The sequence below is a fragment of the Zootoca vivipara genome, chromosome 14 (genome assembly GCF_963506605.1).
Source record: "Zootoca vivipara chromosome 14, rZooViv1.1, whole genome shotgun sequence".
In the NCBI taxonomy this organism is placed as follows: domain Eukaryota; kingdom Metazoa; phylum Chordata; class Lepidosauria; order Squamata; family Lacertidae; genus Zootoca; species Zootoca vivipara.
The window spans coordinates 7564799-7581023 of record NC_083289.1 but is presented as its reverse complement, the minus strand read 5'-3'; the positions used below and the strand labels follow the sequence as shown (position 1 = coordinate 7581023).

At 48.5% G+C, this 16225-nt stretch overlaps 1 protein-coding gene across 6 annotated transcripts in view; it reads right to left on the bottom strand.

The window, feature by feature from the left end:
- The window catches only part of WDR72 (WD repeat domain 72), an 84619-nt gene extending 74543 nt beyond the window's left edge, over positions 1 to 10076 (bottom strand). For 4 of the 6 annotated variants that reach the window (XM_060282690.1, XM_060282691.1, XM_060282689.1 and 1 more), the window contains exons 1-3: positions 9856 to 10076; positions 3417 to 3583; positions 1807 to 1913 (exon numbers count right to left, since the gene is read on the bottom strand). In XM_060282690.1, coding sequence (XP_060138673.1) covers positions 1807 to 1913; positions 3417 to 3572 — 263 coding nt within the window. In that variant the 5' untranslated portion in view covers positions 3573 to 3583; positions 9856 to 10076. Of the gene's footprint in view, positions 1 to 1806; positions 1914 to 3416; positions 3584 to 9855 lie in introns of those variants that run through there. The other 2 variants (XM_060282693.1, XM_060282692.1) reach the window with 2 other exon arrangements.
- Positions 10077 to 16225: the final 6149 nt, after the last annotated feature.

Sequence of the window (16225 nt, the reverse complement as noted above, 5' to 3'; positions counted from 1 at the left end):
ACCTTGTACACCACCTGGATGGCCTTCTGTTAGAAATGTCCACAGATGCACCAGCCTCTGTGAAGGGCCCCAAGATCATGTTTAAATATCTCCACCCTTTATCATCCTTCAACTGATAAGGCCACTATGAAATTCATTCTGAAAAGTGAGGTTAGGAAGACATGGTGGATATTATGATGAAATCCAGTTGTTTACCAAAATGTCCAAAGCCCAAACAGTTTATTTCCTGTCTCATCACATTATTTCTTTCCTGTCTCGTCACATTATTGGTAAACATCAACTTTCATCACATTTACTGGGAGGCATACAATTATAACCACACAAGCTCCTTGGCGGAAGCACATTGCAGTACTTAAATTGCTTCAGCCAGGTATTTTCATTTTTTGAAAGCAAACAACATTGGCTGGCTGGCTTCTGAGCCCAGGTCAAGAAGCTGGCATTAACCCAAATGCCTGAAGGAGCACCTCTGGGTGTGCCAGCAGCTTGAGTTAAAATGTCTCATAATCTTCAGCCAATACCACGCTCTAGCAAACATTATTGATGCATGAAGACAGGAGGACAAGGTCTTTTCTGTGGTGGCTTCAGAATGCCCTCTCCAAAGGGGTAAGACTGGGGCTGTCTCTGCATCTTTTGGATGTTAGGTTAAGAAGACATTCTTATACGCCCAGGGATTTTAAATTATTATGTTGCTTTTAGTCCTGCTCATGAGAAGAGAAGAATCCTTAGAAAAGACCGTGATGTTGGGAAAGATTGAGGGCACTAGGAGAAGGGGACGACAGAGGACAAGATGGTTGGACAGTGTTCTCGAAGCTACGAACATGAGTTTGACCAAACTGCGGGAGGCAGTGCAAGACAGGCGTGCCTGGCGTGCTATGGTCCATGGGGTCACGAAGAGTCGGACATGACTAAACGACTAAACAACAACAACAGTCCTGCTCAGTAGTTTTTGGGGTTTTTGCCTTTCTGTTTGCTATGAAGGTCACTGATTTTATTGTGTTTATGTTGTGTAAGAATACTTTTATTCATGCTTATTGTATACTGCCTAGGAATCCTTGGGTGAAGGGTGGTTTTAAAATATTTTATCTCACACATTTGATTCTTATCTCATTATGCATGATCAAGCTTTCTTTAGGGCCTCAGCCCTTGCTTTCCCCCCGCAGGACCAATTGCAGTCATCAGCAGTCGTTAACAGCCATCTACAGGTTTACCACTCCCATCAGCCCATCACCCATTCCCACCCACCCACCCACCCCACCCTCTGTATATACATAAGGGTCTGACTCTTCTGTTTCAAGTGTATCTGAATAAGTGTGCATGCACACGAAAGCTCATACCAAAAGAAAAACTTAGTTGGTCTTTAAGGTGCTACTGGAGGATTTTATTTTATTTTATCTCACACAGGCATTCATCATTCACAGGTGCACATATTCAGAGTCCGAAGAGATAAAAAACATGCATTTTATATATGCCATGCTTATGTTTACTGGCTGTGGCATATTGGAGAGCTTGTTTTATTTTGCTTATCTGCCAGACCTTCGTGCGCTGAGGACCCTCCCCCCCCCAAGACTGTCCCCTGGGGAAGGAGGAGTGAAACTGGGCTGCTGTGCAGCTCCCACCATCTTCCATGGGGCTCCTCCAGGAGATGTTCCTGATGGATCCTGTCTAGCAAGGATTGCTCTTCCCCAAAGCCATGAATGGTCAGCCTACTGTTCAAGAAGAGATGGCATCCTTCCTTGCCACTCTGGGAATTTCCCCCGTTGAAATGAAGAGAAGGTTGCATGTCATGGGAAATGCAAAGTGACTGACCCGTTCTCAGTAGCACTGACCACGTATGGATGCTTCTCAAAGTCCCTCGCCTTGGCCAAGCATGTCACTGACGCCGTGTGACCAAAGAGCATTTGCTTTGATGAAATCTAGAACAGCAAAACCATGCAACAATGTCAGAGTGGCTGTTTTCTAAGGACACACGAGTAAACATTCTTTCCACAGACACACAGAGCAGAGATGTCCTGCTGCTGAGAGGAGGAGAGGGGGACTGGTGCTTCTGGGGTTACTATGAGCCCTTCCGGAGAAGGAGATATAATAATAATAATAATAATAATAATAATAATAATTTATTATTTATACCCCGCCCATCTGGCTGGGTTTCCCCAGCCACTCTGGGCGGCTTCCAACCAAATATTAAAACAGTACAGCATTAAACATTAAAAACTTCCCTAAACAGGGCTGCCTTCAGTTGTCTTCTAAAAGTAAAATAGTTACTTATTGCCTTGACATCTGCTGGGAGGGCGTTCCACAGGACGGGTGCCACTACCGAGAAGGCCCTCTGTTTGGTTCCCTGCAACTTGGCTTCTCGTAGCGAGGGAACCGCCAGAAGACCCTCGGCGCTGGACCTCAGTGTCCGGGCAGAACGATGGGGGTGGAGATGCTCCTTCAGGTATACTGGACCGAGGATGTTTAGGGCTTTAAAGGTCAACACCAATTCTTTGAATTGTGCTCGGAAACGTACTGGGAGCCAGTGTAGATCTCTCAGGACCGGTGTTATGTGGTCCCGGCGGCCACTCCCAGTCACTAGTCTAGCTGCCGCATTCTGGATTAATTGCAGTTTCCGGGTCACCTTCAAAGGTAGTCCCACGTAGAGCGCATTGCAGTAGTCCAAGCGGGAGATAACCAGAGCATGCACCACTCTGGAGAGACAGTCAGCGGGCAGGTAGGGTCTCAGCCTGCGTACCAGATGAAGCTGGTAGGCAGCCGCCCTGGACACAGAATGGACCTGCGCCTCCATGGACAGCTGTGAGTCCAAAATGACTCCTAGGCTGCGCACCTGGTCCTTCAGGGGCACAGTTACCCCATTCAAGACCAGGGAGTCCTCCATACCTGCCTGCCTCCTGTCCCCCCAAAATAGTACTTCTGTCTTGCCAAGATTCAATTTCAATCCATTAGCCGCCATCCATCCTCCAACCGCCTCCAGCACTCACACAGGACCTTCACTGGTTCTGATTTAAAAGAAAGGTAGAGCTGGGTGTCATCTGCATACTGATGAACACCCAGCCCAAACCCCCTGATGATCTCTCCCAGCGGCTTCATATAGATATTAAAAAGCATGGGGGAGAGAACGGAACCCTGAGGCACCCCACAAGTGAGTGCCCAGGGGTCTGAACACATACCATACAACCTTTGGTATCTCATGACGAGCCCATGTTCTAAAGTGGCTGTTCAAAAATAATTCTGCTAATAGTTTTATATACCATGGGGAAAATGATTTGAGAAGGGTTTCTTCCACAGGGATTTCTGACCACTGAGGTGGCATGGCTTGGGCACGGTAGCTGTAAGAGGCCTCATGGGAAGGGAAGAGGGAAGGAAGACATGATAGGATGGGGCAGCAAGTTGCCTGACTCCCCTGCAATACCACAAACCTTCAGGTCCGATGATGACAGGTCCCAGAGGCAGATTTGTCCTTCTTGACTCCCCGTAACAATGGTTCTCTGGTCTTCCGTGATCAAGATGGCTGTGATGCTATGAGCTGGGGCTTGATTCCCCCACAACGTCACAAGCTGAACTGAGGTCTTCATGGTGAGCTAACCTGAAAACAAAAGAAAGGGCATTCAGCAGTCAGTTGAATAGAGAGAGATCATCATCATCATCATCATTTAGTTTTCTCAGTCATTGCACCATCCCTGTGGAACTCTCTCCCCCTCAGAGGTCCACCTGGCCCCATTGTTTTGGGTGGTTTGGCACCTGAGGAAGAAAAGGTGGTTATTCCAGAGACATCTCTTTATTTGCTGGATATATTTAGAGCCCATCTTCTTGCAAGGTGATTACCAATCACACAACAAAAACAAGGCAAGGTTTGTGCTGCCGCTGGCTTCCTTAGTCCTCTCACTCTTGACTTGGAAGGTAGAACTACCTGCCTGGATGAGGAGGACATCTCTCTTACTGCTCTGCAGGCCACAGCACAGCTCACTTCCCATGGACTTGCCCCACCTTAGTTGGCGAAGGAGCACCATTCCTTGGGCCCATCAGAAACTCACTCCAATACCAGATGAAAGAAACAAGTTTTAGAATTAAGAATAGGATCTAAGAGACAAAAAGGATATAAAAAGCTATCCAGCTGCGGACTATAGCGGTGAGTCCCACAATGCTCACATACTCCAGAGTGGGATGAAGCAGGCAGTATCCTTAGCTGGTCATGAGTGATGGGCTGCCTACTTGCCACAGCCAATGGGCAAAGTTTGCTCTTAGCCTAAGGTTACCAGGCATCCCCATTTCCCGGGGACAGTCCCTGGATTTACAGATCAGTTTTCATACAAAATCCATTGAAAAGTGTCCCCGGATTCATTTAAAAAAATCTGGTAACCTTATCTTAGCCAGGAAGATGCTCTTAAGACCTGTGGAGCCAGGAGATGCAAGTGGGTGGGTGTTAACTTAAGGGGAAGTTGTTCAGTCAACTTCCTGGTAGATGGGAAGGGCATCTTCAGAAGTGAGCAGTTGGGGGATTTTAAGATGGAACATAGGTAAAGGGACCCCTGACCATTAGGTCCAGTCGTGACCGACTCTGGGGTTGCAAGCTCATCTCGCATTATTGGCCAAGGGAGCCGGCGTACAGCTTCCAGGTCATGTGGCCAGCACGACAAAGCCACTTCTGGCAAACCAGAGCAGCACATGGAAACGCCGTTTACCTTCCCGCTGTAGCGGTTCCTATTTATCTACTTGCATTTTGACGTGCTTTCGAACTGCTAGGTTGGCAGGAGCTGGGACCAAGCAACGGGAGCTCACCCCGTCACAGAGATTCGAACCGCCGACCTTCCGATCAGCAAGCCCTAGGCTCAGTGGTTTAGCCCACAGCGCCACCTGGGTCCCAAAGATGGAACATACCAGCTTCCATTTAGAGGCAGAAGAAGTCAGAAGTCACACAAGATGGAAATGCTGTGAATTCTGGGGAGGTGGGTCAGAAGAATGGCCTGGGAGGAGGAGGCTAAACCCACAGGATGACCAGAGGGCTAGGAATGGCACGGAGTTCTCGTGGGCTCTTTTCAGGTTATGGAAGGGGGTACAACCATGTGGTGCAATGGTGCAGTGACAAGCCCCAGATCTTGCCCCACCTCTTGCTCAGTGGCTGAGCATAAAGAGCCCTTGCCACATCCTCTTGGCCTTTCTGCTTCCTTTTGTGCAGTGGTGGACTTGGGGCTCTCGAATTTCAGTGGTGCCCTGTGTGACAAAGCGCCCTGTGCACTTTGTTCTATAGCATTGTTTTGGCACCCCTGCAGCACGGCACTCGGTGCCACCACAGCAGTTGTGTTTCATGTGCAAGAGCTCTTCACATCCCCTGGATTCTGCCTGAAGCTCCAACCTTCTGGGCTCCTGGGGCCCTGCAATGGCTGCCTTTTGATTGGCCAGAGGAGTCCCTGCTGAGTGACAGCCATCTCCCTCCCCCACCTCCAGGCCATCCATGGGTGCCGTCTCTCCCCCCACTCTCACTCTGTCACAATGAGCTGGATCCAGGCTATTTCAAGCAGCCAGGGTCCGCCAGTAATATCTTGTTTGTATTTCTAGGATGAGTGGCACCAGAAACACTTATTTCATTCCCCTCCATAATTCCCCACCATCAGAAGGAGCACCGCGAGGGCAAGACCATCCTCCAGCTGCTGATTACATCAAAGGCTTGAAGCGCAAATTCAATTTTATGATGTTAATCTTGGCCTGCCACTCAGGAATTTTCTCGGGGGGATATGATTTTTCTCTGGATTGCATTTTAAGAATGATTTTCATCTTCAACAATCAATAAAGATATGTTTTCATCAAAATACTATATCTTGGTAGAATTCAATTGGCCATCTCAAGCCCTTTTGGTGACACAATATTAATTAAAATAGTTTATGTTGCTTCTAAACTGGGGAACAGGGCAGTGAAAAGAGAAGAAGTATCTCTGAACACATCTTCTACAAGCCTGCAGGAAGGCACTACCAAAGCCCCTCTCTCTCTTTCACACACACACACACACACACACACACACACACACACACACACAAATACACCAGGCTCTCTCTTGCCATATACCAGTAATTCAACTATGGCTGATATATACGGCCCACACATGCAAAGTTTTGTTACAAGACCTCTTTGCACACAAAATGCTTTAGAAAAAAGTGAAAGATCATATAATTGAAGGGATCACAGGGATCATCTAGTCTAACCCCGTGCAATGCAGGAATCTTTCACCCAACAAGGGGGTCAAACCCCAGACCCTGAGATTAAGAGTCTCTTCCTCTACCAACTGAGCTATGCCTCAGGTTGAACATGACGAATTCCTGCAAATGATTAAAAGGGGTCCAGCTGCTTAACAGTGCTTCCCCCATGGTGATTCATAAATGTTGAGCTTTTAAAGAAAAAGGCCATAAAGGAAAAATAATGGTCTCCCAAATGCTTAAACTATTGGATGGGACCTCTAATTTCCACAGGTTTCAACAGTACACAAGTTTAGAGTAGGGATCCTGGGACTGCTCAGATTGTTGGGATCCTTCCCTGGCCATTGGCCATTCTGGCTGCCAAGGCTGAGGAGAGCTGGAGTTCAGCAATATCTCCACCCCAAATGGACAAATTGGGCTGTAATCAAAGCAAAGGGGTCAGAAGCAAGTCAACCAAGTGAGGAGACCCCAAATACTCCCAGTTGTCAAGCAGAGGTGCCAGCAAGAGCCTTCCTGTGACCTTGAACTCTCTTTACACTCAACCCTGCCAAGCAGATATTACAGGCCATGTTTTGGTTCCTGCTCCTCAGAAGCATCCGGTCATGTTGAAACAGTACACAAGAGCAGCATTTATGGTCCACCAGGAAGGGAGAGCAGGAAGCAAAGCCATACTCCTGAAACACACAAACACAAACAAACACACACACACAACCATGTGGCTCTGACCAGCAGGGTAGGGGAAATTGAATCCCCCAGATAATCAGAACATCACCTTGCCTACAAAGGTCTGTATAGTGAAAGCTATGGTTTTCCCAGTAGTGATGTATGGAAGTGAGAGCTGGACCATAAAGAAGGCTGATCGCCGAAGAATTGATGCTTTTGAATTATGGTGCTGGAGGAGACTCTTGAGAGTCCCATGGACTGCAAGAAGATCAAGCCTATCCATTCTTAAGGAAATCAGCCCTGAGTGCTCACTGGAAGGACAGATCCTGAAGCTGAAGCACCAATACTTTGGCCACCTCATGAGAAGAGAAGAATCCTTGGAAAAGACCCTGATGTTGGGAAAGATTGAGGGCATTAGGAGAAGGGGACGTCGGGTTCCGGTTTCCGCCTGCAGGAATGGCGGACCTGTTTTCCATCTCTCTGACCTTTGTAAGGAATTTGGCGGTTGCTAGGGGAGTAAATGGCAACCCCCTACCCTCTCCGGGGGTTACGGAGAGGGGCCGCTGGCCCGCGATGCCCCCAGACCCACTCCGACTGTTTTTGGAGTGGGGGGAGCTTGGGCTGAGCACTTACAAGGGCCAGGACTCCCGGACGCTAATCTGCATGGCGGGGATTTCCATGGTTAAAGAAGATAATTAGGCTTAAATCTATGGACATACTTCAGAAGGAGGGAAAGAAGCGCTGTTTACTGCTGAGAAATTTATGCTGCCGAGTGAGAGGAGTCAAAGATTGTACTGCATCTGGAAGAAGGATTGATGGGGACGGAGCGATAAGGGGAGTGAGTTTTTATTTTATTTTTTTTCTTCATATTGTTGCCTCGTACCTTCCCGGACGCGATGTCCTGGCTTGTTTGGAGTGAAAGAGAAGCAAAAGACTGTGTGAGTTGAACCTTATAACTGTTGTTACTGAGCATATTTTTTTAAAGATGTGGAGTTGCCGATGAGAAAAGCCCCCCCCTAGTCGGACGGAAGGAGTTCTGAATGCGTTCGGAGGATTTATGAGCTGTGACGCACTTTAAATTGGAGCAGCGACCTGAAGCTAAGTTCAGCTATAGGGCAAGGAGATCCATTAATTTACCAAGAGTCTATGGTTTGATGTTTGGGTCTCCTGCCTGGAAAAGCTGTAAATTCTATAATGATCGTAAATCTTCATGGCTATGAGAGAAAAGCGAAAGTGATTTGAGCTTTTTAAGATGGCGCTACTTCGAATTGCTTCAACGCAACAGGAGCTCCATTAAGAAGATTTATGGGGAGGCTGGACTGATTAACTCACACAGGAGAAAGAACATCTGTGAGACTTTGTTTGATATTTATATCAGCAGCTGGGAAACAATCGTGAAAGTGGAAAACATCTATGTGACTGTAAGGGGAAGATCTGGATTATTATGAACTTGAAGGACGATTTGAACTTTAGAAAAAAGACGGCAGTGGACAGTTGCGAGGAATTCCCAATTTCTTGAAGCATGGGAACCCAAATAAAAAATTCTTTAGATGATTTGGCATAACATTCGGTCTGATTGATATATATATGTGTATAATTTGAAATATTGAATGTGATATAATTGGTTTTAATTGGAAAATTAATAAAAATATTTTATAAAAAAAAAAAGAGAGAAGGGGACGTCAGAGGACGAGATGCTTGGACAGTGTTATCGAAGCTACGAACATGAGTCTGACCAAACTGCGGGAGGCAGTGGAAGACAGGAGTGCCTGGCGTGCTCTGGTCCATGGGGTCACGAAGAGTCGGACACGACTAAGCGACTAAACAACAACAACAATCAGAACTCAACTGTTTTGACCTGCCAATTCTCATGGCCCAAATTCTTCTCCATTTGGGGCAGAGCTGCATTCTCTCTCTCTCTCTCTCTCTCTCTCTCTCTCTCTCTCTCTCTCTCTCTCTCTCTCCCTCCCTCCCTCCCTCCCTCCCTCCCTCCCCCCCAGCCCTGACTGCCTCTCTCCCTTCTTCCTGTTAGGCAGCCACTGTTTGGGGTAAACACTCAGCAAGGATGACTAATGGGATTTGCAAGGCATTTTGATGCAGGGCTGCTGCCTGCCAGGGAGGAAAGAAGGGGAAAGGGCTGGAATGTCATTTGAACCACACCCTACAAGCACACAACCTCCCTGCCCCCCCCCCAAGAACAGTGTGAAAGCCAGAGGTTTAACAGTAATCCCATAGACGAGAGAGTGCCCCTTTACACATGCAAAGTGCTTTTTTCTGTCTGGAACTGAGGGACAGATGGGGCTCGCAGGCAGGTCCAAGCCTCAGAACCTCTCTTTTTTAGAAAGGAATCCCAAAATGAAAATGCCTGACTGCCACCTCTTGCCAACATGAATGGGACCCTTGGGAGAACACAGCCCCTCCATGACACCAGCATGGAATTAGAAGGAGGACCCAGAGACCCAGGCCTTTTTATTTATGCCCAGGCGGGTACTGATCGCCTCCTCTGCAATCAGCAGCAGGGTGGGGGGGAAGTGGGGAATAGTGCCAGAAACTGAGATGGGGGGGGGGAGGGAATGTCAGGTCTCTGGCACTAAATTTCCAAGGAAAGGCAAACCTGAATTTGGCCCTGCAAGGAGGCTAACCAGAGCCTGCCCCTGCCCACTCCAAAGATCCAGGGAGGGGAGGGCACAGGGCTCAGGGGTCAGGTAGGGGCCTGCACAAATCCCTCCACTGAACCCACACTGGGGTCCCCCTGCCCCAACACTAGCAAAGCATCCTTGCCAGCCACTGGGAGCAAGAGAGAGGAGAGCTCATGGCAGTTGGCATGAGGTGGAAGGTGAGTCACTCGGTGCCCAGATGGGTCCCCCTTTCTGTTGACGCCCCTGGGCTGATGCTCCCCTGGGCTGATGCTTTGTGGGGCAGGGGGAGACAGAGGGAGGGAGGGAGGGAGGGAGATAGGGGAGATCCTGGCTCTTTTCCAGGGCTGGGTTCTGCAACCCCAACTCACCAACATCGAGGCTCTTCACAAGGCTGGGGACGTGTGCTCCTATCCAGTCTCTTCCCTCTCCTCAGCCAGGTGCTGGGAAATGGGTCCAGTCTGCCTGTGGGGAGCCTGCTGTGCTTAGAGCTCTTCTCAGTTCACAGGAGGAGGGGCTCACCCTGTGTCTCCACCTGCTGCTGCTGGCTGAGCCCAGAAGACGCTTCCTCCACCCCCTTGCCTGCTTTGACAGAGACTGACCTTGGCTGAGGGTTGGGCACCTTTCTGAGCCAGCAGTCTCAGCTGGCCGGAACTGGGCTTGGCTCACCCAGCCTTCTCCTCCCCACCTTGCTGGGCAGCTCTGGGGAGTCTTGCCTCTCCCAGCCCTGGAGCTGCAGGGGAAGAGCTGAGCCTGCTTTGGGGGAGACTTGGCACTGCCAGGAAGGTGGGTGCATGTCAGCCCCTCCACCACCACAAGATGAATGTGCAAGCTTTCTCTTTCCTAAGACAAAAGACGGGGCTTCAGGATTGGTGCATTTAATTCTGACAAATGAAGCAGCATGGAGGTGCCTTCCCTTTTCAGCCAGAGTTCAGTTCTTTACTTGGGTGAAGAGAAGCAGATTCTGGAAAAGGTGAAGTTTAGTTGGAATGGTGGCAAACCCCAGGCCAGTGACCAGTTGTTGTTGTTTAGTCGTTTAGTTGTGTCCGACTCTTCGTGACCCCATGGACCAGAGCACGCCAGGCACTCCTGTCTTGCACTGCCTCCCGCAGTTTGGTCAAACTCATGTTCGTAGCTTCGAGAACACTGTCCAACCATCTCGTCCTCCGTCGTCCCCTTCTCCTAGTGCCCTCAATCTTTCCCAACATCAGGGTCTTTTCCAAGGATTCTTCTCTTCTCATGAGGTGGCCAAAGTTTTGGAGCCTCAGCTTCACGATCTGTCCTTCCAGTGAGCACTCAGGGCTGATTTCCTTAAGAATGGATAGGTTTGATATTCTTGCAGTCCATGGGACTCTCAAGAGTCTCCTCCAGCACCATATAGATGTGATCATCTATTAGATCACAGGGGGAAGTCAGATTCTTTTCACCCCAGTGGGTGCCCTTCTGCCCATGCCGCATGCTTCCCTCCCAACTGGGTACCCTCTAGATGCCATGGGGCCCCACCATGGGCCCACCACCACCACCCTCCCTGACCATTGGCCATGCTGGCCACCAGCAATATCTGAAGGGCTGCTCAAATGTCTCACAGTATATTGAATTCTGGGCCCCACCTCTTGTTCTCAGCTACCTTCCGGCCTGAGACACCTGCAGTTAAACACCTCCAAGTCCCTCAGCTTCCCAGAGGAGACAGACCATGGAGTCCCACCAAGTTTCCAGTAGTCAGTCTGTGGGAACTTTGCCCTTCAGGGGGGGAGGGGAGGAAATCCAGCAGGCAGGAACACTTCAACAGCCTCAGTTTCCACTTCCCCAGAGGCTGACAGCACCCAACCGTGGCTGGTGGGCAGAAGGCAGGGAGACCAACAGTCGACAGAGTCAGAGCCAATGGCAGACAGAGCCAACTGGCTCTCATTTTGCCTTCATCCTCTGAGTTCTACAGGGAAACACTGAGACGGAGGAGGAGGAAGCTGGCAGCCAGGACCACCCCCTGGACTGGACACAAGCAAAAAGGCACACAGTTGGGGGCTGGCTGAGGGCAGGCTAAGGTTGGTGGAGCAGCACACTTTTGCCTTAATGGACCACCGACAGCACCTTCCTTGGCCTTCATTCTACTGGCTAGACCAGGCATCCCCAAACTTCGGCCCTCCAGATGTTTTGGACTACAATCCCCATCATCCCTGACCACTGGTCCTGTTAGCTAGGGATCATGGGAGTTGTAGGCCAAAACATCTGGAGGGCCGCAGTTTGGGGATGCCTGGGCTAGGCAGATCCACCTGTCAGTCGGAGCTTGACAGGGTCTGGGGCCCTTAAAAGCTGACATGTTGCCAACTCCCTGTCTTTCTGAACATACAAGGATGCTACGTTATTCACGAGGAGATCGGAAGTCTCTTTGTGAAGTACAGTCATACCTCGGTTTAAGTACGCCTCGGTTTGAGTATTTTCAGTTTAAGTACTCCGTGGACCCGTCTGGAACGGATTAATCCGCTTTCCATTACTTTCAATGGGAAAGTTCGCTTCAGGTTAAGTACAGACTTCCGGAACCAATTGTGTTTATAAACCGAGGTACCACTGTAGCTGTGTTAGGACACATAGAATTGAGCTATTTCTTTATTTCATGTGCCTTTGCTTCATTGCCTGTTTAAACCTTTCACAAACCTCTTAAACTCAGCTATTGGGCCTCTTGTGCATGTTTGTGCAAAGGGATATGTTCCCCCTCACCTGCTTTGGCTGTTCCTGCTACATTTGTGTGTAAGTGGGATTTTGAAGGAGGAAAGAAAGCTCCCTTCTCCCCTCCGGTATCCTGGAACCTTTTCAAATGAAGCAGCCTTCTCTACTTTCCAAGCGTCTGAAAAGGAGGCCAGTTCTGTGATAAAGCTCCATATATTGAACACTGGGCAATTTGTGGAGGGCTGAGGGGGCATGACTTTGCCCAGCGCTCTTCGTCAAACCTTGAGGATCTCTACTAAAGGTTCCTCTGCTGGCTCACTTTTGCCTCACCCGCAAGTTGGGAGAGGGGGGTAGCTTCTTGGGCTGCAGGCGGCTAATTAGTGGTTAACAACCTTGTTGACAGATGTCAACACTACTGAAAGACAAAACAGCTCAGATTCCTTCAGGGAAGACATGTCAAGGGCAAAGGATTTATTGTGTCATCTTTTGCAGAATGTGATGGAGTATGTATTGATGAAAAATCCCCCCTTTTGTATCAACATTTTACCTTGTTTTGGAAACATAAATGGGAGGCCTGCTCCCCAACTTTCACCCTGGAAACCCTCCAGGGAATAAACCCTCCTTGTTGTTTGTGATAATAGATAGAATTTCACAAATGGTGATGAGGCAAATGGTGCGCCGGGGGGGGGGGGGGGAATCTCTCCTCATCATCACAGCCAGCCTGTGCCTTGCGATGAGTCACGTGCTATTTTGCAGTGAAGAGCACACCTGCTGGGAAAATTCACAGAGTGGCTAGAGGATAAAGATATTCTGGCAGCAGAACAAGCAGGTTTTGGACCCGTAAGGTCCACATTAGATCACTGCCTAACACTACAACACCTTACAGTAAAATATAACTCAGGAGGGCAGGCCTCACTATATGCAGCCTTTGTTGACCTAAATGACACAGTCCCCAGAACCAGACTCTGGGACAAGCTTCGGGCCACTACTATCAATAGAAGGCTACTATATTTAATTCAGGTAGTACATTCAAACGGCCCTCAGAGTCAGGTGCAGACAGCTAGGGCAATTAACAAATCCCATCAAAACATTTAAGGGTGTTAGGCAAGGATGAGAGCTGGACCCTAAAGAAGGCTGATCGCCGAAGAATTGATGCTTTTGAATTATGGTCCCATGGACTGCAAGAAGATCAAACCTATCCATTCTGAAGGAAATCAGCCCTGAGTGCTCACTGGAAGGACAGATCATGAAGCTGAGGCTCCAATACTTTGGCCACCTCATGAGAAGAGAAGAATCCTTGGAAAAGACTCTGATGTTGGGAAAGATGGAGGGCACTAGGAGAAGGGGACGACAGAGGACGAGATGGTTGGACAGTGTTCTCGAAGCTACGAACATGAGTTTGACCAAACTGCGGGAGGCAGTGCAAGACAGGAGTGCCTGGCGTGCTCTGGTCCATGGGGTCACGAAGAGTCGGACACGACTAAACGACTAAACAACAACAAGGCAAGGATGCCTTTTGGCCCCTTTATTATTTAATTTTTATTTAAACAACCTGGTAACCACTCTCCATAACCTCGACTTCCACCCTCCGAAGTTAGCAAACCGGCACATCACGGCTCTTCTTTACGCAGACGACGCGGCAGTACTATCCAGAACCCCTATAGGGCTTAGAAGAGCACTAAGAAACTTTGCTGCCTATTGTGAGACGGAATGCCTCAAAATAAATTACCAGAAGAACAAAATTATTGCTTTTGGGGGGGGGGAACCAAAGCTCAGAAACTGGAAACTTCAAGGCCAAAATTTAAAACAAGTCTCAAATTATAAATATTTAGGAATGGCGGTCCAGGCATCAGGATCCAACAAAATTCATACTAACACAAATAGCTGTGCCAGAGAAAGATCTGCAAATGCTATTCTTAAATTATTTAGAACTCAAGGGGGTTTTTACGTCCCCACGGCAGTAAAATTATACAAAGCCAAAACGCTGGCACAACTCCTTTACGGATCCTTTCTGGGTCTGCCTCCCTCTTCGTTCATTCCCCTTGAAAGAGTTCAATCCAAACTCCTCAAAGCCCTTCTACAAGTTCCCAGATGTGTTTCAAATGCATGGGTCAGACTAGATATATATAAAAACATAATAAAGGATTAAACGTTAAAAAAAACTTCCCTATACAGGACAACCTTCAGATGTCTTCTAAAGGTTGTGTAGTTACTTATCTCCTTGGCTCAGGGGTCGCATATGATTTAGGATTGTGTCCAACTATGTATAGGGACCCAGGTGGCGCTGTGGGTTAAACCACTGAGCCTAGGGCTTCCTGATCAGAAGGTCGGCGGTTCGAATCCCTGTGACGGGGTGAGCTCCTGTTGCTTGGTCCCAGCTCCTGCCAACCTAGCAGTTCGAAAGCACGTCAAAATGCAAGTAGATAAATCGGTACCGCTACAGCGGGAAGGTAAACGGCGTTTCCATGTGTTGCTCTGGTTCGCCAGAAGCGGCTTAGTCATGCTGGCCACATGACCTGGAAGCTGTACGTCGGCTCCCTCGGCCAATAATGCGAGATGAGCGCGCAACCCCAGAGTCGGTCACAACTGGACCTAATGGTCAGGGGTCCCTTTACCTTTACCTTTACCAACTATGTATATGCGTTTAGCATTCTGGCAAACAGATTTATTTTGCAGGAGTGAGGGGGGTTGTGCATTTTTTTGTATTGCAGCTGTTTGTTTTCTTCACTAGGCCTGTTTTCCTGTTTTTCTTATGGAAAGCAGAATTCTCTGCAGAACCACCAGAGGTCACTCTGACATCACCTTTCGGGGGCTCAGTTGGGGAGATGTGATTCTGTTTGCCAAAGGAATTCAGCACTGGGGTTCATTATGTGTGTGGGTCACAAAGATCTGAGGTCCCCATATGGGGTTTTGTGCATGTTCATCCACACACGAGCACTTTCAACTGAGCTCTTATCAAATGAACTTTTTTCATTGAGTGGTCTCAGTGTTCCAGGTCCCCAGTAGCAGGCATTGCCTTTACACTGTGGGTTGGGGACCCCTCCCCTCAATTAGAACTCTCCCCCCATGTTCTGGGAACCCGAGGGCCACCCTGGGCATGTCAACAGGTATTTGCTTACCTGAGTGTGTGGCCAGGTTTTTTTAATTGTTGAGATACAAGATTTTCAATATGCCAGACTTGCACACAACAATGGGTTATCATTGCGTCTCCACCTCCATCATTCTGCCTGGACACTGAGGTCCAGCACCGAGGGCCTTCTGGCGGTTCCCTCACTATGAGAAGCCAAGTTACAGGGAAGTAGGCAGAGGGCCTTCTCGGTGGTGGCGCCTGCCCTGTGGAACACCCTCCCAACAGATGTCAAAGAGGAAAACAATTACTGTACCAGACTTTTAGAAGACATCTGAAGGCAGCCCTGTTCAGGGAGGCTTTTAATGTTTAATAGATTATTGTGTTTTATTTTCTGTTGGAAGCCGCCCAGAGTGGCTGGGGAAATTCAGCCAGATGGGCGGGGTATAAATATATTATTATTATTATTATTATTATTATTATTATTATTATTATTATTATTATTATTGGGTTGTTTGTTGTTGTTGTTTAAAAAAGAAGTGTGTATCACACCTCACCCCACCAGGGCTCCACCAAGGAGCACTTCCCAACAGAAGTAGTGGGTGTGGTGATGGCACCCAGCAAAATCACTACACACACAAACACACACAAACACACGTTTCAATAATAATTTTAAAAAGTTGTTTACACAATGCATTTCAGGACATCCACAGTTGGGTACCATGTGATTTTATATTGCCCCCCCCCCCGACTTTACTACATTATCCATTTATCTGGCTGCCACTCGGATCAGGACAATGCAAAAAATCCTGGACATGTTCAACTGCCTTTGTCTCCCTGTTCTTTGTGACTCGAGGGTGCTGAGTGCAGCGTTTAAAGCAGAGACCTGCCAGGTGAGCTCCTTGAGGCTGAGTCCATCCTGGAAAGATGAGGGGCTGATTAAAGGGCTCCCTGGATGCCAAACAACAGGAATGAGGGAGTTGGGAGAAGTGGGCAGAGAAAGAAAGAAA